Here is a 27830-nt window from a genome sequence, read left to right as displayed (position 1 = left end):
ATTGTACATTTATAAAATTTCACTGCCGAACAGCATGCTGGTTACAGCTCGGTAGCTAGCCTCAAGCAGTGGCGATTTTAGCCTGAAATTTTTGGTGGGGCAATTTTGTATGACGTCATGTTACCATCACAAAAATAGAGGTAGCTGATTATTATAAGCAGTAGGCGTATATAGACCAGTAAGATATACTATGGGTTGCATGTTGAGTGCCAGCAGGGAGCATGTGGCACACATGTGGCATACAATTACATTTAGCAGACGCTTTTAACCAAAGCGACTACAATTCAGTATCTATCTATACACTGTAGGCTACGGGAGCAATTTTGGGGTTAAGTGTCTTGCTCAAGGACACATTGACATGAGACTAGTGGAGCAGGAACCGGGGATCAAACCACCAACCCTCTGATTGAAAGGCGGCCCTGCTCTCCACTTAGCCACGGTCACCCCACAATATGAAGTGAAAGGCACAACTGAAACAAATAACAGCAACAAAACATGCTGCTAAATGAACAAAACTTTGTAAGTTGCTTTGCTTAAGCAAACCTCTTGATGACTTTGCTGTTAAAATCCACCAGTCCATGAATGAATGGATTTTCAATGGAAAGCATGGAGAGGGCGTTCAGTCTCTGCTGTCCCATCGTGTTTCTTGTGAATGCCTTAATCCTTTTCAACGTTGAAAAGTTCCTCTCAGACTCCGCAGACGTCATGGGGGTTGTGATGATGATGCTGAGCAGAGTGCAGGTTTCAGACAAGGCCTCTTGCAGGTTGTTTTCGTGAATGGCCTGGAACAGCAACAGTGCTGATTTTCCTGTGTGCAGCTCAGTGTGTCCGTATAGAAGAGCCAGCTCAGTTTGCAGCTTCCCCTTGTTGATAAGAGCTGTGGGCCAGAGCTTGATAGCACAGGCAAGTTGGGCCTCCGGGAATGACTTAACAAACTTTGGGAACAGTGAGCAGTCCACCAGCTGTGCGGCAATAAGATGGTCACTTTTGGAGAACCGGTCCTCCACTTGCGCAATCATGGTATCACAGGCCTTCATCACGACAGGCGTATTCGTTTTCCTACACTTTGCTGTGCCCGCTCCCTCACTGGCTTGGTTACCAATCTCATCTGCTCTCTCTCTGATTTCTTTCACGTTCACTTTGAAATTCTCCACTGTATCATTTACCCCAGATGCGTCGATCTCTCTTTTCACGTAGTATGCCATACAAAACATCCACTTCTGGCATAACTTTGGCAAAGAACTCCAGCAGTTGGAGAAACGTGCGATCCCGCAGGTGCATAGAGAGGCCGTATGCCTCACTGATGGACACCTTGTCCCATCCTGGTTGAGTGCGAATGTTATCCAGACACTCCAGTATAGCTTCCCGAGTTTCCCATACCACATTCACGGTCCTGCTTTTAAAATTCCATCGTGTGCCAGGTGGCCGCGGGATCCGCTTGTCTGATGTCTCCGCCAGAGCAGCCATTCTTTTCTGTGAGGTGGAGAAGAAGGTGGCAAAACAAGCTGGATCAGCAAAGAACCCCTTCAGCTCACTGATCCTGGATGCACATACTTGCTGCAGAGTTAGGTTGAGCTGGTGTGCGTAGCAATGCACAAATATTGCGTTTGGATAGCGTTCCTTCATAAATATTTGCATGCCGCCTACACTGCTACGCATAACCACTGCACCATCATAGGTTTGGGCTACGAGTTTGTCAGTCAGTCCCAGTGGCTCAAGGACATGTTTGATAGCAGTAGAAAGGCCAATGGAAGTTTTATCCCTCACTTCAATGAACTCAAGAAACCTCTCTGTGACGCTGTTGTCCACCATGTATCTCAAGACTATGACCATTTGGGATTTGCATGAGGCATCAGTGGTCTCATCCGCCAGTACAGCTACAAACTGGGTGTCTTGCAATTGTTTGGCCACCTCACACCTGTAGACCTCACACATGCAATCCAGGAGGTCGTTCTGAATGGTGCTAGATGTCCCCTTGAACGTAGGCTCCGAATCGTAGTGTCTTTTCAGCCTGGTGTCGCCCTGGTTAGACTGGTTAGACTTCACCTCCAGTCTGCCTGAACACAGACTAGTCCCATTCACCAGCCTGACAGAGTCTGGAGAGATGATAGAAGATGAAAGAGAGAAAGATAAATGACATCAGACACTAAATAACATTCTGTCTTATTTTTCTGAGAAGATCTGTGACCCAGAATATAAATATGTTTATAAAATGATCCCTAAAATCCAAAAGAGATGGAGGCTGGACTCTCTCCTTAAGGAGTGTCCAGGGTGAAGGACGGTGTGGAGATACTGACGAGTCCTCGGCTGAGCTGAGCTGTTCAAAGTTGTGTCCAGTCAGTCATTGGTGTCTGTTATGGTGGAAACCAAAGAAGCTGCTGGTGGAAACCAGTGAATAAGAAAGCTGTGAAGCTGAAGGAGGAGTCCTTTCAGGCTGGTTGGTGGTTGGCCCAGAGGACTCCTGAAGCAGCAGACATGGAGGTTTCATATATAAAGATATCTTGGTGCATTCAGCACCTGATTTACTGAGGCAGCAGCTCATCAGACAAGTCTGCTGCAATTCTAGCTGGTGGATGTGTGTGTCAACCTGGCTACTTTACTGTCATAGATGATGTCACTGATGGGCTTACCTGAGCAGGTGAGATCCAGGATGAAGGGAGAGGAATCTGATGTTAAACAATCTCTCAGATCAGATCCAAAGTAAACACAGCGATAGTTGATCCTCCACACAGATCTCTCTGAGGACTCCACTCTCCGTCTTATAGAAACAACAGAGCCACAGTCCAGCTCTCTACAGACATCATCTGCTTTCTTCAGGTACCAGTAAGAGCCATCTACTGGTCTCCAGTCTCCCAGTTTCACCTCCAGAGATCCTGCACAGCGACTGTCTCCCCCCACCAACCTGACAGGTTCTGAACAGAAACAAGAGAGTCATCAGTAAAGAAATTAATTTAATTAATAAAATATCAAACTAAAGCTTGACTGCTGATTCTGCTTCACTGGTTCTTTATTTCTCTTTTCTTTCTCTATTTACCTGTTGATGTGTGATTTCCTTCAGCGTGGAGTCCTGGAGAAATAGACACATATTTGTTGTTTTAAGTAAATGTAAAAGAAGTACACAAATATTTGTTTTTAAATGTATTTGCAATTTTAATCTAAAACTTATTTGGATGTTGTTACATTTATATTCAGACAGTTGAACCTGAATTTAAAAACTGTTTTTTAGAAGCCTCCTTCCTTTTTGGCCAATCACACAAGAGTAGATTAAAGGGTAATATTTGTTATGACAATATGACAAAAAAAAGAAGAAATTGTGATAATTTGTTTCATTTTTAATTTAATTTGTAATTCTTATCCCCTTCCCTCAGAAGGCAGAGCATCCTGAGGGAAGGGGCTAAAAACTCTGCCTTCGATTGGCTACACCCTTCCAGTCGTTACAGGTGTCTGCTATATGCTAACGTTAGCCTAGCTAAGGCGGAAGGAGAGTGAGCTAATTTTTTTTGTTCCAGTAGTCCAAAAGTAAGCTACCCGGTCCGAAGATACCAGAGGGCTGAGCACCAACGCAGCAGAGAAACAGACCAAAGTTTTCTATAAGATTCGTATCATATTTCATCATTAAATTCACCTCTGAGAATCTTTAACTGTGTAGTTGAGAATATTGGCAGCGTGACTGGTCATTTATCCAGATATTTAGTAAGCTTTTATCAATTTCATTCAAATAATCAGTAAATATAAATCAATTTCCCTCAGAGGATTAGTAAATACAAATCAAGTTCACCCAGATATTGAATAAATCAAAATTACTTTTGCACAGATCTTTAGTAAATATAAATCAGTTTTGCTTGATAAATTGATTTGAATATACTTGTTTAAATTTTGTGAAGTCATTCAATATTTTTTTTCTCAATTTTGTAAAATCTATTTCAATATATTAAGTGTCACTTTATTTAAAAATATGCTTTCCCTGCATGTCCTCTCCGCCTGTCTGCATGGCGAAATCCCAATGTCCCCCCTAAACTCTAAGCCCTGAACCCTAAAGGACTTAATTGACATCACCTGGTAAGTGGTTGAGTGTGAGAGGCTGCAAGGGCTCGAAATGGTGTAAATATGAATGGGACAGCACTTTGCTGCAACTTATCATGTTACCATGAAAACGACAAAAAATAAGATGTATAATTGTGGGTATTTATTTTATACTTTGTACTCCCTGATTTGAACGTCTTCCAGGCTCTTTCCTAACAAGATGAGATGTAATTTCATATAATCTATTTACTCGTTTTTGTCAAAACATCTTCGATGACAAAATCAAATATTTGATGAATAAATAAATAAATATCCTCTGATTTCAAGTTTATTTTTTTGTTCCATTTTTAACCCTTATTAATGTTTCTGAGTAAATATAACAGGCTGAACACACGTGAGCCGTCCTCTTTGTTTATGTGAGATAAATGGATTTTTGAATAACTAATTGTATATTATTGTAATGTGTGTTATAGTTAAAACGGCCAGCAGGTGTCGCCATCTCACCACTAGGGGGGTTGTCTGTGCAGGGTATTCGCGCTTCCTTGTAAAAGTTTCGCAGAGGAAGAACAGCAAGAGAAGAGTGTAACGTAGAAAACAGGCAAACTCAATAAAACATTTGTTTGAACTATATTCAAGGTGTCTGCTGCCGTTCTTTGGTGCGCCCGTCATCATACACTGACAGGAGGTCAACATTTACCTTTTTTTTTAACGTCTCCATGCGTCCACTGGTTACCCCGTGTTTAACGTCACGTTGCTATGATTTGTGGGTAATTCCCTTGGGCTGAGTCAGCATACCATGCTGACTAAAGGAAAGTCTATAAAGCAGTTTAGCCAATTGCTGATTAAATATATAAAGGTGTGACATACAATTTTGCCAATCAGCGTCTTCAAATAGATTCCGCTTGGGGCAGAATCTGTACCGCCCCAAATTGCGCGTTCTCGTCAGGACTAGTCTATACAGGCGAGTGCCAGTGCGAGCACTGCGCCTCCAAGACCTGTTTGAGAGGAGAAGTTTGGCGGAGAAACTGCAGATGAAAGTGCTGATATCAGATCAAGCTGACCTCACAATCAGACAGCAGACTGGCGGGAAAGGGAATCAGTACATCTACTTATTATGTATTATATTATTATTATTATAGTATACTTATTAACTTCTCTAGTAGCTGTACACCAGACAGGTCTGGCTAGCTGGATGCAGTCATGCTAATAACTTATTTAGCTTTTTAAAACAACGAGGACAGATCCAGCATGGACAGTTAGGGAGTGAGGGACATGAAGCACCCGATTGACAGATGGAGATTCATGTTGGAATAAAGGTTAAATATTTAACTGCAAAGTAGTAATGCGTTTTTGAACATAAAACACTATGTGCAGCCAGATCGCGGCGCACACGGTCCTGGTGGAATTAAATATGTACCTTACCTATGTGTGTGTAAAGAATGCTGATATGACAAACAACCAGTTGTCAATGTGCAAGCTGCCAATTGAATGGTGATTTAAGCTACTCTATTGGGTTCATATATTTGTAAATCTGACTCTGAAAGAGTCAGTACCTCACCAGCCACAAACCTCACTGCACTATGTGTATATATATATATACACAAAAATAAATGTATGTATATATATAATTCTTTTTTATTTTACATAAAAACAAAAAAGCAGGGTTGTCATATTCGGTTTGATCGTAAAAATATTTTAACTTGAATGTGTACAATTTGACAAAGTTCAGGTCACATTGTCACGTTTCATAAACTAAGAGGAAACTTTTGTGGTGTTTTATTTTAACATGGAAGCTGGTACAGTTCATGCAGTCAATAATTGTGTGTGTGTGTGTGTGTGTTTGTTTATGTATGTGTGTGTGTGTGTGTGTGTGTGTGTGTGTGTGTGTGTGTTCTCTGATTTAAAGATACAACAGTAATATTGTAATAAAACACATCATCTCTCAATCAGAGTCCTACCTGAGTTCCACAACAACAACAGCAGCATCAACAGGTGATCCATGACGTCCAGGTAGACTGTCTCTCTGCCGGTCTCTTTGCCCTTTTGTGTCTCTGCCCGTCTGTGTGCTGTCCTCAGTGTATATCTGCGTACAGGAAGAGGTGGAGCTTTACTGATGGTTTATCTGTCTTTAGTTTTACAGAGAAGAGTCTCTGTCACATGATCAGCTTCTTCTGGCCACCATGTTTCCAGTGTGACCAGTGGATCAGACACTTCTTCACTCTGGTTTCTTGGTTCTCACTTTGGTCTGACACAAATCTGTTTAGTTATTGTCCTGTACAACATGTGGGCTCATAGAAGTAGCGGCTTTTTTCTGTCCTGGCCCCACAGTGGTGGAATGAACTCCCCACTGATGTCAGGACAGCAGAGTCACTGCCCATCTTTCATCAGGCTGAAAACTCACCTCTTCAAGAAGCACTACCCTGAGCCTTCCACTTAGCACTAATTGTATTCGTATTAGTTTGTTGCACTTATTGTATTCGTATTGGTTTGTTTTTGCACTGTACTTTTGCTCTGGTTTATGCTCTTAGATGCTTGTTTAAAAAAGGAGATGCACTTATGACTTCTGGTGATTAGTAGTTCTCTTGAATACCTAAGTTGAATACACTCATTGTAAGTCGCTTTGGATAAAAGTGTCTGCTAAATGACTGTAATGTAATGTGTAGAACCATAGAACTATATATCTATAGAGCTAGAGAAATAGAAATATAGGAAAGAGATACATTCTATTTGTAGACATTTTAAAACAAGTGTTTGTTTGAGTCTCTTTGTCGTAGTTTTAAGTTTCTTTCTCTTTGTAGTAGCTTTAAGTTTCTTTGTAGTAGCTTTAAGTTTCTTTGTTGTAGCTTTAAGTCTCTTTGTAGTAGTTTTAAGTTTCAAGTCTCTTTGTAGTAGTTTTAAGTTTCTTTATAGTCATTTTAAGTTTCTTTGTCGTAGCTTTAAGTTTCTTTGTAGTAGCTATAAGTTTCTTTGTAGTAGTTTTAAGTTTCTTTGTAGTAGCTTTAAGTTTCTTTGTAGTAGCTTTAAGTCTATTTGTAGTAGCTTTAACTCTCTTTGTAGTAGTTTTAAGTTTCTTTGTAGTAGTTTTAAGTCTCTTTGTAGTAGCTTTAACTCTCTTTGCAGTAGTTTTAAGTTTCTTTGTAGTAGCTTTAAGTCTCTTTGTGGTAGCTTTAAGTCTCTTTGTAGTAGCTTTAACTCTCTTTGTAGTAGTTGTAAGGCTCTTTGTAGTAGCTTTAAGTCTCTTTGTAGTAGTTTTAAGTTTCTTTGTAGTAGCTTTAAGTCTCTTTGTAGTAGCTTTAAGTCTCTTTGTAGTAGCTTTAACTCTCTTTGTAGTAGTTTTAAGGCTCTTTGTAGTAGCTTTAAGTTTCTTTGTAGTAGATTTAAGTCAGTACCGTAACGGAAACATGTGAGGCCCCCCCGGCAAGATCTCAAAACTCAAGCTTTTCTTTTGAGGGAAATGTATTCAAACAGAAAAAACAACAGCTCAAACAGAGAACAAATATTAGTATAGGCTACAGTAGAATTACAATACAGTAAAATGGGCCTGTCTGTTACAGGCTTGCAAGCAGAGATGGGCAAAAATACATCAAAATGTATTTTGATACAAAATACAAAATACCTCTCAAATAAATGTATTAAAATAAAATACAAAATACTGGTGCCAGAACATTTAACAAAATACAATACATGTATTTTGTATTTAAAATATAGGAAATACTTTTTCTGGATTTTCCGTTTTCTCACAATTTGGTATCGCAGAGGATTCAGGTTTGGGCTATATAATGTACACAAAGCTCTGGTGAACCCCACAAAAAGGAAGAACAGTCACAGAATGTCAGTGTAACTAAGCACAGCTATTAAAATACAACAACTTGATTGATTATGTATATATATATATATATATATATATATTTTTTTTTTTATTAATGGGACTTAACAGCCCATAAACTTTGGCTTTGTATCAACAAGAAAATATTCATCACATATGAATAGCATCACACATTACGCCTATGTATACTATAAAAGCAAAATATAGAATTAAAACCAGTTGTACACAGGTAAAGAGCCTAAATAAATTACTGTACTGAGACATGTTGTCCACCTGGCCAACTGTAGAATGTATGAAATAATAAAACTAAGAATACTTTCATAATATGCCTTTTAAATAAAATAAATTGGATATTTAATGTTTTTTAGTTATTTTTAACAAAAGGACATCTACTGTCATAGTAGTTTGTGAAGAAACACCATCAGACCGAGTTCAGGAACTAGCAGGCAATCTAACAACACAGCTAGCTGAAGAGACGAGCAGGTACTTGTCTTTTTTATTAGCTGTTGATGAAAGCACAGACAACACGGATACATCATACATCTATCAGTGTTTATAAGATGCTGAAGGCAGTGAGGAGCTCTTGGATGTAGCTGCATGAATGGGATGACGGAGAGGGACATTAGTGATGCAGAGAGAGGACAAAAATAGCTTTGAACAAAGTTAATGTAATAATAGTTTGATGATATTTGTCTTTGTTATTTTCTTTAAAAGTTTGATCTTTGATAGAGTAATGTGGGTTTCTTAACCCTAAATTAAAATGATTTATGTTATAATGACAGAAATGTGCTGAAATATAATTTTACAATTTTATAACTGCATGTACAATCTTTTTACATTTGAATAAACAATAATCAAATGCAGAGACAGTTATTTAACAATATGTTAGGGAGTAGTTACAGTTATACAGTCTTACATTTACAACCGGCCCTTTGAGGGCGACCATGACGCTGATGTGGCCCAGAGTGAAAATGAGTTTGACAACCCTGATATAAACCTTTATGACTGGTATCCTCATGAATTCTTTACTTTTTAAACCGCAGCCCTTGAGTTCAGGTTGTTGACTACTATGGACTTTCACATTTAATTTAAAATAAAGACTAACAACTAATCCTAGAATACGTTATAGATAGATATCATCATCATCATCATCATGTCTCTGTTTTCTGTAGCGCCCCCCACCTGAAGAAGCCTTCCACTACACCATGCACACAGTCTCTATACCGTATACTGTATGTTAAACTTGTAAAGACCACGAGAAGAAACTCTGAAAAGTTTTCATATTTAAGACACCAAGTCTGAAATGATGTCGCCTTTTATTTTCAGCTGAACATACCGCAATAAAACGTCTAAAATATGAGACGGTAACTCAAAACTTTAGCTTTCGATGACAAACTTTTTGAAGAAAATAGAAAAAATTGTTTGTGAAAGTTGGGAACAATTATAAATAAAAAATAGTTATTGTACAAATCCTACAATTATGAGACATCACATTCATATCTCGGTGTCTCATACTAAGAAGGAAATAAAATCTTTTTACATTTGCCAGAGAAGAAAACGTCAACGTTGTTATGACTTACAATCTGATTATTACCAGAAAACTGAGACAGAGAGAGACACAGACAGACAGACAGACAGACAGACAGACAGAATGAACGAAATAAAGCTGCTGCTGAATGTTAAATGTCTGGTTTTAAGGTTTTCACTCTTCATCCAGAGCAGTTTTGCTTCCACTTACAGTCAAAATAATAATAATAATAATAGTGTTCTGCTGGAGGAAGAGAATCACAAAAGTAAAACAATCTGAATACTTTTCCACACCTGCATGATTGAACTGAAACATACTCATTTTAAGATATTTAGTCTAAAAAACAATTTTCACTCTTTAAATGTGTATAATTGCAGAATGTAAGTTACACTTATTCCTATAAACCCCCTAATTCTCAGAAATATTACAGAGGACATGTACATCAGCGACCTCGATGGTAGCAGCAGTACACACACATATACTAGCTAGCTACAGTATTTAATGTGATACAGACTGGTGACTGTGGCTAAGTGGAGCGCAGGGCCGCCTTTCAATCAGAGGGTTGGCAGTTCAATCCCCGGCTCCTGCTCTACTAGTCTCATGTCAGTGTGTCCTTGAGCAAGGCACTTAACCCCAAAATTGCTCCCGTAGCGGATATATCTACGGTATATAGATAGATACTGAATTGTAAGTCGCTTTGGATAAAAGTGTCTGCTAAATGATGTAATGTAATGTAATACAGGACACAGGATAGAAGAACACTGATTATTAAAAACACAGAAACAAACTCAAATTAGCTTTTTATTGTTTAGAAGTAATTTCCACAGAAATACCAACAAAAAAAAAATCTTGATTCTCTATAAATTTAGGATATACTAGCTTTGTTACAATAATTTGTTAGAGTTACTAAAAGAAAAAAGCTCAGGGAGGCGAGTTGTGTGCATAGCTTATGATCAACCTCCAGACAAAATATATATAAATAAATGCTTTTAAAGAATACTAAAGGCTGTGGCGACGTAAACCCAAATCCAGACTCTTAAGGTCAGTGGTTCATCCATGTGATTAATAAAACATAAAGCTGCAAAAATACAAACAAAGTAGTGTAAATACAAGTGATTCAACTTTTATATAATGAGCTGGATTCAACCGGCGTAGTGAGAAGAAGAGACGACAAGCTGGAAAAACTGCAGCTTCACTGGAAAAATAACGGCCGTACAAAAAAGTTTACTGATGAACTGATTTAAAGAACTTGATAAAGAGTCTTAAAAGATGATTTTCTTTCTAATTGTAAATTAGGTAAAATATTCTTCCTGTTTCCAGATTGCTTCTTCTATTCATTGAGTATGATTGTGAACTGAATTTGAAGATCACAACCTGGAAAACTTTGATTATTTTTAACCATTTTCTGTCACTTTATAGTCTAAACGATTAACCAATTTAGCGATTACTGAACAAATTAAACAGATTTAAATTGATGAGGAAAGTCATCATCAGTAGCAGACCGATCATGGAACATAACGTCTGAGTCATTTAAGTAAATCCAAGACTTGTTTCACCTATTTTTACAAACAGAAAAATAAGATTTTAAGACTCTGCACAAAATAAAAGTTCAAAATCCAAACAAAAAGCGTCTAAAACTTACCAAAAAAAAAAAAAGCATCAACCAGCCAGCTGGTTAACCAACAGTTGAATTCCAAAACTTGTCCTTTTTTGTTGCCTCTTTGGTGTTTATTCATCTGAAGACAGCTGTAAACAAACTGGAGGTAAACATCCTTGTAAACACCAAAGGGGCGAGAAATGTGCATGAACCTTGTTGCTCCACCAGGGGGCAACAAAGACCTCTACAGTCTGCACAAACTCTTCAAAATAAAACCAGAACAGTTTGTACCACAGAACTAGTGTCTTCCAGCTGACGTCACGTTTAGTTTGAACTTTTGTTGGCTGAGAAGAGAGGACAGAACTAACCCTCATACAAGTCGTCCTTCATGGAGCAACAGAGCAGCAACATGCAGTGGGATTTCCCAAAAAGACTGACACCAAACAGAACAACAGAAACAACAAAAACAAACGGTATTTCTCTCCTCACCATCAGAAGCACTCTGTTATCACAGTGTTCGTGGTGCTTTAGGATCATTCAAGAGAAGCTTTACAGGCACAAAGTGGTTCCACTGCTTTTCCACCGATCAACAGGGAACAGCAACAAATACAAAATAAAAAAAGACAAAAAGCATTTTGCATCTTCACGTCCGCTCAGTGTTTTTTTTTTTAAACTCTTGAATCACATTCAGTGTTTGGATGTGCTGCCTGTCGGTGGAACGTAAAAGGCTCCAAATTTACACGTCAGACTTTTTGTTGTGCGATGCATGAAACAGAAAGTTACGTGATCCTGTTGGGACTCGTTTTGAGAAGTTTGAAACGTTTCCCTGCTGAATCTAAATCAAAACATTACACATGAACTGAACTCCCAGTGAGACAAATATGTCTGATAGATGTGTTAAAGAAAATAATATAACGAATCCAAAGTGCATCGTGCACGTGTTAGACACCTAAAAGAAAGGTCCACCTAAAAAAACAAAAGAATCTATAGCGGTGTAAGTTCACGCTATATTTAGAATATTTTCACTACTTCACCTTGATATCAAACAGCCCTTTTACCACCCAAACTTACAAAATGAGTCCCAATAGGATAACTTAACTTCCTTGTTTGAAGCTGATATCTATGCTCTCTTCAAAGCCTCCAGACTCCATTGACAAAATAAGTAATTTTATCTCTCAGAACACAGGAGTATAGCTGACCTACCTCTGCCTCGTTACGTTAGGTTGTTTGTGTTCCTCTGTAACTTTGGTGAATCCAAACTAACCCTTTAAAACACCAAAGTCCCAAAATAACACAAAAATAGCCGATCAATGCAGAGATAGACCAGAAACTCACATGTTCTGTGAGGTAAAGTTACTATTTTAGTCAATGGAGTCATGTGACTTTGAAGAGAGAATATAGATAACGACTTCAGTTCCTCGTCAGAAAACAGAAAGTTATCCTTTCAGATGATTTTGGTGTCTGTATCTTCATCACTTTAAAGTTACAGTAGTGATGTGTTGAAGTGTGGTTGTATGAGGTTCCTCTCCATAGTCAGTGTTTTACTACAGTAGATGGAGTTTAAAACAGAAACAGACAGGAGAACCCTGAAATATTTTTCAAAATGTTCTGACATTTTATGGTCTAAACAATTAACCAATTTAGCAATTATAGATCAAATTATTGGTCAAATCAATGAGGAAAATCCCCGTTAATTGCAACCCGATCATGGCACATAACATCCATCTGTCATTTAACATTTGAAAAATAGGCATTATTTTCACCTCTTTATCTTGCTGTCAGAATGTCTTACCAGACTCCATTGACTAAATCTTTATTTTTACCTCGCAGAACGGAGTTGCTGGTTTACAGCCGGCTCGTTTGTGATATTGTGTGACTTTGGTGTTTTAAAGGGTTTGTTCAGAATAAACAAATTCACACAGTACTGATGGAGGCAGCGTTAGACCAGCAACTCCTGTTGTCAGTAAGGTAAAATTGCTGTTTCTGAGGATGGAGTCTGGTGTCTTTGAAGAGCATAGATAACACTGACAATGGAGAAGAACCTCACACAACCACACTTCTAAACAGACAAACTCTCCCTTTAACTCGTTAAATTAAATGACTATAAAGATCCACATCCAAAATCTAGATGGGTAAACACACTACAAGGCAGTATCAGAGAAAACATTTTTTGTGCATTTCACTTGTCACACTCAACAAACAGCTGAACGGAGTGCAGACAAACTTCACATAAAGTGCAAACTGACGAGGTGTTTTTTCCCCTCACGGCGTCAGACCGGCTGAAGCTCCAGGAAAAACCAGCAGCAAGACAGAAGACGAGGACGATCCATCCGTCCTCGGGTCGACGTGTCCGCCGGTTTAATGGCTCTCTATCACCACGGGCTCGTACCCGCCTGCAGAGACCCTGCAAGGACCCAAACGCACCGGAACAACAGTCAGACATCTCTTTAATGCTTCACACTTTTATTGTTACCACATACATTATAAGTGTGAATTTAAATTTGTATTTGATTTGTATCAAATATACTGATAATATCAAGTATCAGTATGTAGCAATGTATGCATCTATATTGCATTTTATTGTATTTTATTATCATTATTTTATGAGTTTTCTTTTCTTATTGTGAAGCAATTTAGAATAACTTCAAACAAAACTACTAATATGACAGAATATTGCTGCTTTTTTAAAAACGTTGTGGTTTGTCAGTCACATTCTTAATTAACCAGAACACTGTTTCAGAGCCACAAACTGGGATTGTTTCTGAATTCGGAGCAGAAGTGTTCCAAGAACTAAAACTCCAGTGTGCAGAAAGTTAAGTGAAAGAGGAAGAGAGACAGACAGTGACAGAAAAAACAGAAAGAGACAGAAAGTCACGAGTGGAGTTTCTCACCTGTTTCCCAGCCTGATGCCGCTGAGCGCCGTCGTTCCATCTCTGCTGACGAACAGACGCAGGTTGCTGTCTGAGAAACACAGTAACACAGAAACACAGTCAGCAGCCGCTGACGGAAACCAGACGGCATCGAGAAGAGGCCAATAAAAAGGTGACAAAACACAGAGCGGAGGAGGAGAGCTCGGTCCAGAGACGCTGCAGGAGTTACACACAGTTTTAGACATCAACAACATGCCTTTAAATATATACCGAAATACACTGTTAAACTGTAATGTAACTGTAATGTTTGTCTTTTCATGTAAATTACGAAAAGACAAACTGTCAGAGAAAGGAGACAGTAGGCTCGTTTACACGACGTTTGCAACAGAGCGTCGACACGGCCCTCGATGAAGATGTTGATAGGAGTGGATTATGGGAAATGTAGTCTTTACAGCCGTGACACCGTTTTTGTTTGTATCTGTAACCTTCGTGCCATTAAAGGGATAGTTTGGATGTTTAATTTGGGGTTTGGAGAAACTGGAAGAGTTCACTCATTTGGAACTAAACCTAGGGTCCTATAAGTTCGGTATTATTTTTCCCAAATTATGTGTTTTCAGAATTTTTCAGATTCCTGTGTTTACGTTTTCATTTTTTTCGTATTTTGTGTTTATGTTAAATTTCTCAGATTTCTGTGTTTATGTCTTCATTTTACGGATTTCTGCGTCTACGTTTACATTTTTCTGAATTCTGTGTTTTCCAATTTCAACACATTTTGCCATGAAACGTGTCCAATCATGTGGAGGATGAATACAATTTTAAGAAAAAAATAAATATGTATTCAATATCAATAAATTTGATGTAACGCAACATTGCACTCTTTTGTTAAATCAAAGAAAGTGATTCAACACAGTACTTTTGTAAATGTAGCTGTTATTGCAGAATTCTTCAGTTTTTTGGATGAGAATCAAGAAGAAGAATCAGGACCTTTTGATTGCAGATCACCACATATTGGTATTATCACACCGTACCTTCAGTGTTATTGACGTCTGCAAAGTTCTGGCTTTGGACGATTTTCTCCACGATGTCGTCAGCGTCCATGCGGGTGTCGTTTACCCAACAGGGGTGACTCTCCACTGAGTCCTGCTTCCTCCTGAAACACAGCAATTAGAATAATTTAGAACAGGACGGCAATCTCAGCGAACCAACGACCGAAGGCCTCGAGTCTGTACCTGGGGGGCCTGTTGGAGGGTAAGACGGGTCTCGGGGGTCTCGGGGGTCTTTCTGGACGTCCGGCGTCCTTGTCGCCATCTGTAGGCGTGTCAGCGGCGAAACACAAGCCTCCGGAGGCGCTGCTTCCTGTCGAGGTGTTCCTGCGATGTGTGAGGTCCGACAGGCTGGAGGAGCAGGAGTGCTCGGTGCTGTAGCCTGATGGGAGACAAGAGGAGATATCAGAGGCTCTCAGAGTGCTGCTTCGGGCTGGTAACTTCATTCAAAAGTACAGGGAAGGGTTTAATTCCATATTTTTGGAAGGGCACTTTTCTGGAATATAAAGAGCTTCACAATAAAAGTCTGCTGGTGAATCTTGTACCTGAGATTTTGCTGTGCTGGCTGGCGTAGCTGGAGTTACGAGAGTGGCCCGACTGGAAGATTTCTGCAGGACCGTACTGGTTCACTTCGGATTCTTCAAGGAGACCTGAAGACACCAAAAGTTTAAACAAAAGTGTTTATTTTGAGTTGAAATGTTGGTTTTTAAGATAAGAAAAGATAAGATGGAACTTTATTGATCACGCAAGAGATTCTTACAACAAAAGGATAAGAAACAACAATAGACTAAAAATATAAACTTATGCAAACAATAGAGTGATAACTATTAGGTGTATGAAAAGTAATACTGACAACTGTGCAAAATAGAATAGCAATAAGAGTAAGATAAATACAAATTAAACTAAAATAGAAAAAGTAAATTACAACACAAGATTTAAAAGTCAAATTAGAAAGTGTATAAGAAGTACTACTGACACCAGTGTTTAATAGAAGCTTAAATAGAAAAATAAGTTTGTGCATGATGTTGAGAGTAACATTGTCAATGTTGAAAAAAGTAATACTGCACATGATGGATATTTTTGTTGTCAGTGTTCGATGTTTCAGCTTTTCTGCATTATTTGTTTACTTTCAAGATTGCAACCGTGTTGTTTGTTCCTGTAAAGTCAAACAGTTTGTTGGTTCAGTTGCTGCTTTTGTAAACTAACTTTTGTTTGGTAATGAAATCTTGAACACTCATGAACATTCGTGTCTCGTGGCTGAGAACTTCTGGCGTGGAGAAAGTGTCTTTGACGCTCCGCTGATTTGAACAACTTTAGTCTTTCAAGTTCTTTTCCAAGTTGGAACAAAAACAGCTTTCATTTTTTTAAATCTTAATTCAAACTGAACAAACCCTAAACCACGGCAGCTAGTTCTGGATTCATTTTTATTACTCTTTCTTAAGATAGAAAAAAAAAAGTTATTTGTCTGTCATGCAAAAACAATTCATGCCCCCTGTGCATCAATTCAATAAATATTTATCATACAATAAACATTTATCAAACAAAATAAAAAGTTAAAGGCACAAATCTCTCCCAATAAACTAAAGAATGTCCTCGAGAGCGAGAAAGAGTAAATCTTGCAAAACTTTGGCAGCTCTGTAAACATCAAAGCACACTTGTTTGTTTTTCCTTCATGAAACAGATTATTTCAAATCCCCCCCGGTCATGTATGACCTCTTGCATTGTCTCTGCACGCCCTCATAGGGGCCCCAACACCACAGTTTGGGAACCGCTGGTTTAAGGAAACTGGGTACTTTGCCAGCTCGGAACCAGATCCAACATGTAATCTACGGCCCCGACTAAAGGAACCCAGACGTTGAGCCGCACCTGAGCTGACGATGGAGGGTCGAGGTTTGGAGGCTCGGCCCAGAGAAACCCCTCCAGCAGGCCCCGGCTCGGCCGTCCCCTCCCCCTTACAGTCCAGCTGCAGGGTGTGCTCTCGTCCCGGGATGGAGATGGACTTGGCTGTGCTGGCAGGCCTGCAGGAAAAGACAACACACGACTTATCAGTCTGGAACAGATTAAATGAGCACAGAGCCGCTCGGCTCGACACGCTCAGATAGGATTCATTTTATCAACTGAGTCACTGCAACAAAGAACAAAGGAGCGCAAATATTATTTGTGTTTAACAAAGGTTAAAAATGTACTTAAAATACCAAGAGGCGGATAAATACGTGCAGCAACATTAACCACAACTCCTCCAATAAATGTGTCTACAATTTAGTTTTGAAACCTGGTGAGTTTCACTAAACAGTGTATTTGTTCATTGTATTTATGTGTATTAATAATAATTTGAAAATGCTATAACACAGAGGTAAAATGTTTTACAAAATGGAAAAGGAACCCTCATTGTAATCAATAGTTTTACAGATAAACTGTCGAAGATATTTGCGGTTTACAAAGTTGAACATTTCAGTTAATCAGTTTTAAGTCCAGAACGTTTTTTCTTTTTAACTTTAATGTTGCTAAAAGACGGAGACAAAATGTCAAAATACCAACAAATAAAGCTGAAAAGTGTCAAGTTTACTCTGGGTCAGGGTATACAAATATCTGTGATCATAGCAATGACTGTATTTAAATGTATTCAAACAGACAACTATTATTAATCTATGCATTTATTTATTTAATTATTTATATACCAGGGACAGTGCTAGACAGTTAGCTAGAGAGCTGATTGTTATCTGTACTCTCTGGGCAGGTTATTAAAATCCAGTGGCCTAAAATCATCAATACAACGCTACTATTGCACAACACAATAACAATACAATGCAATCAGTCAGGTTCCCACACTCAGAGTTTTACATGAAGAGGGATTATGAAGATTTAAAAAAAACAACTCACGTTTTAAAACACGGATCTCCAGACAGTAGGGTCATCCCGATGATCACCTGGAATAAAAAACATAAAAAAAGATATTTCAGCACAAACTTTTCCAAAACATTGTCACTTCCCGGGGAGAGGTGCTCTTTAAAAGAAGGGGTTAATTCTCTTTTCTCATCTTTGAATAAAAACCTGATCATTACCACAAATCATCTCATCAACAGAAAAGAAGTCTGAAATCAAAAGCTTGAATATGTAAAAGCGATAAACTCCAGAAATGACTGACCTTTATTTGAGTTATTTGAGACGCAGTAGTGAACATGTTTGAACTAAAACAATCTGTTGGCTGCCTGAGCGTTAATAAAAACTAAAGCTCACTGACGTCAGAGTCGGCCTAACATGAAGTCCTCCAGAGGAACGAGATGACGCGATGACTCCTGACTTTTCTTGGCTCTTAGTTGTTTGTTTTTTACAGAGCCGTTTGAGTGGATGACCTCCGGGTGGCGCCGCAGAACGAATAGACAATAGGACTGCTTCAGCTGCTGTGAAGTTAACAGCTTTAAGATATAAATGTTAGTTTTTGTGGCTTCTAAAATTGCTTTTTTTTTTGTTAAGCCAACAGTCTTTAAGTTTACTATTACATAACAAAAAGGAAGGCAGCAAAGGAGACGCTGGAACTTTTAATCTACAATCAATTGATTCATTCTGTCGGTCGGCTAATTAATTATCTAATGAACTACTCATCACATCTGACGATTTATATCAAAATACATCCTGACAGCTGCATCTAAAGAGCAGCATGTCTGTACAGAACAGATTAATGGATAGGTTTATGAAATCTATTTTTATTATCTATGAATAAAAACAAACAGGAGAGTGAGGGACAACGCAAAGGTAAAGCTGCCTGTAATGATGAAACGAAGATTTAACAGCCACTATATTTTGATAATCAATTAATGGTTTCAGTCAGTTTTTAAGCACAAATGCAAAATATTATCTGGCTCCCGGTTATGAAATAAAAAGGTTTGCTGCCGTTCTCGGTCTTATATGATAGTAAATTAAATATCTTTGGGTTTCCTGACATTTTCACAATTTTTTTATTTACATTTTACACTGCGCTTCATTACAGATTGATTACGTTTCATTACAGAATAACAGAATAAAATGAAATGAATCCGGTTAAGTTGTAACTGGATCACGTTCAACGCAGCCGCTGAAGACTCAGTTCATTCAGTATTTCAGAGCTCTGACTGCTCCTCTTGCGTACTTTCATCGTTTTAAAACAAAGATGCATTAAAAGATTTAAACCCGATAGAACTAAAGCTGTAAATATTGATTATTTTCTATCTCGATTAATCAATGGGCAATAAAATGAAGATCACAATATTCAAAACTCAAAGTGATGATCTTTAAATGTTCAAAACCCTCCAAAAATATCCAGTTTACCATCAATTAAGACAAAAAAAAGCAGTGGAAATTGAGATTAATCGACGAGATGGAAGTAAAAGTACCAAAATATATTTTCACTTTGACAGAAAAACCAAAAGTCACCAGTTCCATTTCATCCTTACTGACCGCCAGAGGCAGTGTTTAACACTGGATATCTTCTGTCTCGCGCATGCGCAGGTCGAGTCTTTATATCAACAAAGTCACCTGTGACCTCAGATGACCCCCGTCGTCTATAAGTTCCGGTGTCATCCTGAGATCAGTCCTTTTTCATCTTCTCGCTACGCAGGCTAGTACCATGGTAGTAGAAGCTTAAAGCGAAAATTAACTGTCTATGATCAAGACACATTAGAGTTTGTCGCGGTAGCCTTGTGACCACCGGTCGGAGTTGCGGATCTTCGCCCTCCAGTGGCTGCGACAAGCTGTCCCTCTTAAGAGGGAACGGCATGTTTTGCCGTTCGGCCCCGGACTCAGTCTGATACGGGCCACCTAAATCACAAAGACAACAATCGGTGAGATCGATTAACATTGTTTCTATAACCATTGTTCGTTTTTTCCACGGTTGGCAGAGCGCTTCCGCTCTAGCTAATCCAACGGCGGCGTGCTAGTGTGATGGAATTACGCCGTCGGGCCGCCCTTCACAGTTAACGGAGCGCCCTCGCTCCGGCTAACTTGGTGCTAACTAGACTACGGTAATACTCGGATGGTGTCCATTGTTTTTGTAAACATCACGGCTATCGAAGTTAGCAGAGTGCTCTCGCTCAGGCTAACTGGTGGGACACCAATAGTTACAGCAACTGCCCAAGTGAAGAGAGTGTCCTCGCTCCCCTCTCACTATAAAGACTGTTTTTTCTTTGGCCTGTTTCCACAGTGGCAGAGTGCTCTCGCTCAGGCTAACTGGTGGGACACCAATATCTGCAGCAACTGTCCAAGTGAAGAGAGTGTCCTCGCTCCCCTCTCACTATAAGGACTGTTTATTCTTTGGCCTGTTTCCACAGTGGCGGAGTGCTCTCACTCAGGCTAACTGGTGGGACACCAACATCTGCAACAACTGTCTGAGTAAAGAGAGTGTCCTCGCTCCCCTCTCACTGTAAGGACTGTTTTTTCTTGGCCTGTTTCCACAGTGGCAGAGTGCTCTCGCTCAAGCTAACTGGTGGGACACCAATATCTGCAGCAAATATCCTAGTGAAGAGAGTGTCCTCGCTCCCCTCTCACTATAAGGACTGTTTTTTCGTTTGCCTGTTTCCACAGTGGCAGAGTGCTCTCGCTCAGGCTAACTGGTGGGACACCAATATCTGCGAGTCCTAGTGGAGAGTGTCCTCACTCCCCTCTCACTGACTGTCCCCTGCCTGTACTCGTCAGCAGAGCGCTCCCGCTCAAAACTGACTTAGCAGCCCACACCAACTAGTAGGACAAGGGTTCCTCCAGAATTGCGGCGATGTTTAACTCTCCCGGCTGTAGGACCTGTATGGCTCCTCTTCAGCCGGAGGACGGCCATGACCTCTGCCCCTCTTGCCTTGGCCTCGAGCATCTGAGGGAGGGCCTCTCGGAGAACTCGTGCATGAACTGTGGCATCATGCCTCGAGTAGTAAGGGCTGCTAGACTCGCCGACGTGGAACACCTGATGGATGAGGACGACCTCCCCCTGTCAGGACAGCTGAATCCAGCCCAACCTACCCATTCCAAACGCCGGGCCACAGAAGCTGCAGGGGCTCCCTCCAAGAGGGCTAAGCCCAGCAGGCTGTCTTCTAGAGTGGATCTGCTGACTGCTGAGCTTGCTCAAATGAAGTCGCTTCTCCTGACCCTCCACCCTAGTGCAGGGGGGTCTGAAGCACCAGATCTATCCACGGCTGAGCTTGGTCCAGAAGAGGACGTTATCTCACTGGCAGCGTCAGCCAATCTCTTTACTGAGTACAGTGAAGGGCGGCCCTCCCATGCTTCGGGGCCTGGCTCCCGTTCTTCAGCTCAGAGTTCTTCAGAGGGAGCAGTCGATAGCACCATGGGGTCTATCATTCGCATGGCACTGGCACGCCTGCAGTTAGATACACAGCAGCCGGAACCTCCGTCTGCGAGTGCCTTCTTCAGGGGCGTTCCCGCCCCCACCACCTTCTCTGTTCCTCCCTCCGAAGAATATCTGAGGGAGCTGCATGCATGCTGGAGAGACACTGGGACTCTGTCCCGTCTTACATTGGATGGACGAACGAACCCTGGCTGCCATGCAGGATGCGGCAAAATTTGGCCTTGCCCGTATGCCAGCCGTTGAGCCGACTATTGCGGCCCTCATAGTCTCCCCTGAGGAGACCCTGAGGCCCGATGCCAGGTGCCCTCGACCCCAATGTCGGGTCACGGATGACCTGCTATCCAGGGCTTATGACACAGCGGCACGCATGGGCCGCATCGGCAACTCCCTCTCCCACCTCATGCTTGCCCTCTCAGCTTCTCTGCAGCAAGCTACTCTCGACGCTTCCGCCACCAGCCTCAGTGATGCTTCACTGCAGGCGTTGGCGCTCATGTCAAGGGAACTTGGACGTCTGATGTCCACCCTGGTCCAGACTCGCCGCCAGGTTTGGCTAGCGCAGTCTCCCCAGTCGGAGACATGTAGGAGAACCCTCCGTACTGTCCCAGTAGAACCTGGTGAGCTGTTTGGGGCATCTGCTATACAGGCGCTTCAGTGGACCGTTGAAGCTAGCCAGACCAGGCAGCAGTTCTCTGGCCTTCGCAGAGACATGCCCGCACCCCGCAGACCTAGGGGTCCCACTTCGGCCCCCCGAGGCCGTGCTCAGCCCCCAGCTCACACCAGTAGCCATCACAGGCCTCAGCGTCCCGCTGGGAGGCCAGCTCGCTACCCAGACAATCCTACTTATGTCCCCCCCAGACAACCTCCGAACTTGCGGACTAACAGTCGCCCCCCCAGAGCCTCCAGAGGCAGGGAGGCCAGGAGATGATGTCTCCGGGCCGACCGTCGGTTTTTTCTCTCAGCAGCAGATCAGCTACTGGGCAGCTCATGCTTCAGACCCCTGGGTGGTGTCCACCCTAACCCAGGGGTACAAGCTTCAATTCCGACGCCGGCCCCCAGCCTCCAGCCGGGTCAAAATGACCAGCATCACCGACCCGGCAAAATCCCTAGCCCTTTACCAGGAGTTAGCCGCGCTCCTGGCCAAGGGTGCAATCGAGAGGGTGGACCCCCTGTCACAACCCGGTGGGTTCTACTCAACTTACTTTCTCGCAAAAAAGAAAGGCGGCGGACTGCGCCCAGTCCTAGATCTGAGGGGACTCAACAACTTCCTAAAGGTATTACCATTTCACATGCTGAGCACAGCAGACGTCCTTCGGGCTGTTTCCAGGGGAGAGTGGTTCACGTCTGTCGGCCTGAAGGATGCCTATTTCCACGTTCCCATTGTACCTCACCACAGGCAGTTTCTGCGTTTCGCCTTTCAAGGCCGTCACTTCCAGTTCAGGGTGCTCCCATTCGGACTCTCCCTCTCCCCACGGGTGTTCACAAGGTGCGTTGCTGCTGCCCTTTCCCCCCTGCAATCACAGGGCATGAAAATATTGCCGTACTTGGACGATTGGCTGATCTGTGCACCATCCCGTCTTCAGGCAGCACAGGACACTGCTCGCCTCCTCTCTCACGTGGCCCGGCGGGGCCTCAAGGTGAACATGGAAAAGAGCTCCCTGACCCCTTCCCAGAGCATAACCTTCATTGGTGTGGCTCTGGATGCAGCCACTATGAGGGCCTGCCCGTCACCCCAGCGGGTGGACAACATCCTCCACAGTCTCTCCTCCTTCCGAGGGGGCAGGTGGTTGCCCTACATTCTCTTTCTCCGCCTGTTGGGCAAACTGACCGCTGCCTCAGCTGTCGTTCCCTTAGGCTTGCTGTCACTGTGCCCCCTGCAGAGATGGCTGACAACCTTCACTTGGACGCCAAGTGGCACAGGCACAGGGCAATAGTAGTGGGAAAACAGTGCCTACTCGCTCTATCCCCATGGAGGGAGAGAGCATATCTTACAAACGGTGTCCCCATGGGCTCGGTCCCATTCCGCCGAGAGGTGGTCACAACAGATGCCTGTCTCTCAGGATGGGGTGCAGTGTGGCAGAACAGGACTGCTCGAGGGCAGTGGTCTGCTCAAGACCGCATGGAACATGTCAATGTTCTAGAGCTACGGGCTGTGCACCTAGCGCTCAAACATTTTCTGCCAAGCTTGAGGGGAAAGCATGTGCTTGTCCGGTCGGACAACACCTCTGCTGTGTTCCACATAAACCATCAAGGGGGTACCAGATCCCTAGAGTTACTATGGGTATCCCGTGCCCTTCTGACTTGGGCTGCCCCTCGCCTTACCAGCCTTCGGGCAATGTACCTGCCGGGAGAGCGGAACCAGGTTGCAGATTTCCTGTCCCGTCACAAGCCTCCAGCGGGGGAGTGGCGGCTTCATCCAGACGTGGTACAGAACATCTGGGGTCTCTTCGGCAGAGCAGAGGTGGATCTCTTTGCCTCAGAGACGTCGACCCACTGTCCCCACTGGTTCTCCCTGACAGAGAGGAGCAGTCCTCTGGGTCAGGATGCCCTGGCTCACACGTGGCCAGAAGGGCTTCTTTATGCCTTTCCACCGTTCCCTCTGATTTTGCCAACGCTTCTCAGAGTTCTTCACCTGGGCCACAGACTCTTGCTAGTGGCCCCCCTGTGGCCAGCCAGGACTTGGTTCTCCCTACTGCACAGACTCTGCTGCAGGACACCCTGGCGCCTCCCCGACAGGAGGGACCTCCTGTCGCAACTTGGAGGCCAGATTTGGCATCCCGATCCCAGCCGCCTCCAACTATGGGTCTGGCCGCTGGAGGGCCCGACCGGCTGCTGACTGGCTGCATAGAACCAGTCAGAAGAACTATCATGAATGCCAGAGCACCATCTACCCGTCTGCAGTGCGAAAACAGGTGGAGGCTGTTTTCTGAATGGTGTGCAGTGCGGAACAAGGACCCAGTACAGTGCCCCGTGCCTGCTGTACTTGAGTTTCTGCAGTCCCTCCTAGATAAGGGCCGGTCTCCCTCTACCCTGAGGGTATACGTGGCGGCTATTTCGTGGCAACATGCTATGGTCAACAATGACACAGTGGGGAGCCACAGACTGGTGTTCCTCTTCCTAAGAGGGGCTCTGTGATTGCGTCCCCCGAACGCCCCAAGGGCCCCTGCATGGGACCTACATTTGGTGTTGGACACCCTATGCTTGCCGCCTTTTGAACCCCTGGCACAGGCGGAGCTGAGATGGCTGGCGACCAAAACGTTTTTTCTCCTTGCCATCACTTCAGCTAAACGTGTAGGCAAGCTGCATGCCCTGTCGGTGAGTGAATCTTGTCTGAAGTGGAACTCGGATGGCTCGGGGGTTACTTTGTGGTCTAATGCAGCGTTTCTCCCAAAGGTGCTGACACGCTCGCATATCAACCAGCCTATCCAGCTTGCACAGTTTGACCCCCCATCAGGAGAGGAGAAGTCAAGGCTGCTGTGCCCAGTGCGGGCCCTCAGAGCTTATGTGGAAGCCACCGTGTGCATACAGCGGTCAGAGCAGCTCTTTGTCTGTTATGGTGGGCCTAAGAAGGGCTGTGCTCTTTCAAAACAGCGCCTGTCCCACTGGATAGTGGAGGCCATTGCCTATGCATACAAGGCGAGCGACCGTGCTCTCCCATCCGGAGTGAAGGGCCACTCTACCAGGAGTGTCTCCACGTCATGGGCAGCCCTGAGAGGTGTGCCTGTGGAGGATATATGTGCTGCGGCCTCATGGGCATCTCCAAGCACATTTACCAAACACTACAGAGTCAACGTTGCCACCCCTCACCCATTGGGGAGGGTTCTTTGGCCAAGTTCCTCTGCCTGAGCTATATGAGGTATGTACTTGTGCTTCCTCGTGACTATGTTGATATAAGTCATCCAGTGTTAAACACTGCCTCTGGCGGTCAGTAAGGATGAAATAGAACGAAAGTTACGAACGTAACTACGGTTCTATGAATCCTGGATGACCGCCAGAGTTCTTGGTCACTCGGAATCCCGTGAGCTCGCGAGAAGATTTCGTAGGACTGATCTCAGGATGACACCGGAACTTATAGACGACGGGGGTCATCCGAGGTCACAGGTGACTTTGTAGATATAAAGACTCGACCTGCGCATGCGCGAGACAGAAGATATCCAGTGTTAAACACTGCCTCTGGCGGTCATCCAGGATTCATTGAACCGTAGTTACGTTCGTAACTTTCGTTTTACATGACAAAGGGACAATTAATACACTCGTTGATCTTTCCACTCTGGTCGCTTCTTGGAAAGCAATAAAAAATAAAAATGTCAAAGTCTCAGAGTTAACGATCACGCTCGCTTCAGGCTTTAAATTTATGACACAATTAAAGTCACAGATGTGCAAAATAAATTTATCTCCCCTTCTTCTAACGGCGTTTTTAAGCATCCCTCTGTTAGATAAACGCTCACAAATAAAGACATTTTAAACACGCCGTATGTTTGTTCACTGATCACACGTGTGCTTGCCTTCAGTATGGAGTTGTCCTGCCGTGTGTTCTTGGTGTCGTAACCCTCCAGCAGACAGCAGCGCACGGTGGAGCCGGAACCAGCAAACTCCGCCATGTTGAGGTCTGTGAAGCCCAGCTGAAGGTGAAGAAGAAGAAGAAGAAGAAGAAGAAGAAGAAGAAGAATTCATCATAGATCCACTAATGGAGGAGTTCACTCACACCACTAGATTTCTTTGACACCCATCGTTTAGTTAAAGAAGTCTCGAGCTTCTGAGGTTTTGATGTTTGATCTTAACGGACATCAAAGAGTGGAGCCTAGATGTTTAAAATGAGTTGGATTCAGGTAAAAACACCTTTACATTTGTAATATGTTAGCTGATAATATCCTCCACAGCTACTGGGTATCGTAGAGCAGTAGACAACTGAGCATTTCTGCAGATGTTCTGTTCTGCTTGTTGGTCACATGTTGTGATAAACTGCTGCTGTTTCTTCTCTTACTTGTGAGGGTTTCATTGTGTTTGAGACGACCAGAGTTCTACAATGTTTTCTTCTCTCTGATCATGATGTGAGTCTCACGCTGCACTGAGCCGGAGACAGAGACAAAGACACAGAGAGAGGACATTTGAGACGAGGACGTCTCACTCAGTTAACTTCTAAAGTACCGATAGCAAAACTGTTATCCATCTTCAGGGAGCTCTGTACCGCCAATTTACCACCTCAAGACGTCGTAACATCCCAGAGAAAATGCTGGTGCGGCTTAGTTGTGAACATAGACTGTATATAAGAAGAGGACGAAATTGTCGTGACATCTCTCATTGGTTTGTGGACTTCCGTTTTGAGGCCTCGAGTTCGGCATTTTGGCTGTCGCCATCTTGGTTTTTTTTAAACCATTGAACCATAAAGCAGGGTCACTGCAGTCTCTAAATATTCTGCAGCCAACAAACTGTAGTTTTTCTGTCAATGAGGAGTTTGTTGTTCAATAAACTCGCAGAGAAAGCCCAATGTTGCCGGAAGATTTTCCAGTTCTGTTGTTTCTCGTTCATCTCTGACATCTCCGACTTCGGGCAGTGGCCACGGTGTTTCGCAAAGTGCAGCTGCACGCTACCGGTGTGCTCTCTGTGTCATCTTTCAAGTGTTTGTTTCTTTTTACTTCATACACACACAAGTGAGCGTGGGGTGGAGAGAAAACCAGGCATCAACCTCCAGTTCTGCCGTGTGAAGCCGATGCTGTGTGTGTCTTAAAGCTGCATTCTCTCTAGTGTCCATCAGGGGGAAACTCCTCTGGATGTATAGAAGTCTATGAGAAAATGACTCTACTTCTCTCTTGATTTATTACCTCAGTAAACATTGTAAACATGAGTTTATGGTCTCAATCTCTAGTTTCAAGTCTTCTTCAATACAGCATGATGTTCATTTAGTACATTATGGTCCATTTAGAGTCAAACAGACCATAAAGAAGAGTATGCTAAGGACTCATGACCTTTACCCTAAAAACAAACCTCACAGGTTCTTGCCGTGTGGAAACTGTCTTTTGTCTGAACTGCAATCATGATGTTATTTTAAAAACAGCTCCTCTCCAGCTAAAGGTTCCCATTCTTTATTCCACAGGTTCCTCTTTTTCTTTACAAGCTTCTGTTTTCATAAGGTGTGTATTTAAAGGAAGCCAACTTCTAAGGAGGGAAGCGGGGTATATTTAGCTGTAAGGAAACCTAAATGGAGACGGGCCGCAAAAACAGAGGAAACGGTTCCTGTCGGGCGACAACGTCCGCGGATAAACTTCGTGAGGGGTTTGACCAGACGTGACTCATCTCTCTGGAGCTCTTAAGAGTTACGGTTAGCGAGGTGTTACCAGGATGTTTCCTAAAATTCTGAGCAAATGTGAACCAAGGTTTTTTTGATTTATTGTCACGCGCTGCTCTTGGCATCCTTGTCAAAGTGCTGTGAGAAATGCTAATATTTACAGGATAGGGCAGTACAGTTTACATTCTGTGCTTATGAGCGTGAGAGGTGAGGAGACACAAGCTCTTACCTTCGTGTATGCTTTTCCTCCTTTGAGTTCCTGCAGGGGAAAACAGGAAGACAGTAATGAACCCCGGTGATCCAACTGATCCAACTTTATATTACAGAGGCCTCAG

The 27830-nt window shown here is 42.7% G+C and overlaps 1 protein-coding gene across 1 annotated transcript in view; it reads right to left on the bottom strand.

The window, feature by feature from the left end:
- Positions 1-10165: 10165 nt before the first annotated feature.
- The window catches only part of eeig1a (estrogen-induced osteoclastogenesis regulator 1a), a 35617-nt gene continuing 17952 nt past the window's right edge, over positions 10166-27830 (bottom strand). The window contains exons 3-11 of the mRNA XM_068720944.1: positions 27725-27754; positions 25715-25831; positions 17768-17814; positions 16754-16905; positions 15433-15537; positions 15074-15269; positions 14873-14994; positions 13866-13935; positions 10166-13378 (exon numbers count right to left, since the gene is read on the bottom strand). Of these exons, the coding sequence (XP_068577045.1) occupies positions 13333-13378; positions 13866-13935; positions 14873-14994; positions 15074-15269; positions 15433-15537; positions 16754-16905; positions 17768-17814; positions 25715-25831; positions 27725-27754 (885 nt within the window). The 3' untranslated portion in view covers positions 10166-13332. The remainder of the gene's footprint in view (positions 13379-13865; positions 13936-14872; positions 14995-15073; positions 15270-15432; positions 15538-16753; positions 16906-17767; positions 17815-25714; positions 25832-27724; positions 27755-27830) is intronic.

This window comes from Cebidichthys violaceus, unplaced genomic scaffold, assembly GCF_023349555.1.
Source record: "Cebidichthys violaceus isolate CVI_PGR_0920_01 unplaced genomic scaffold, fCebVio1.0.p SCAF_26, whole genome shotgun sequence".
Taxonomy (NCBI): Eukaryota; Metazoa; Chordata; class Actinopteri; order Perciformes; family Stichaeidae; genus Cebidichthys; species Cebidichthys violaceus.
Note: the sequence above shows the minus strand (reverse complement) of the source record. Positions and strands in the feature narration are given on the sequence as shown.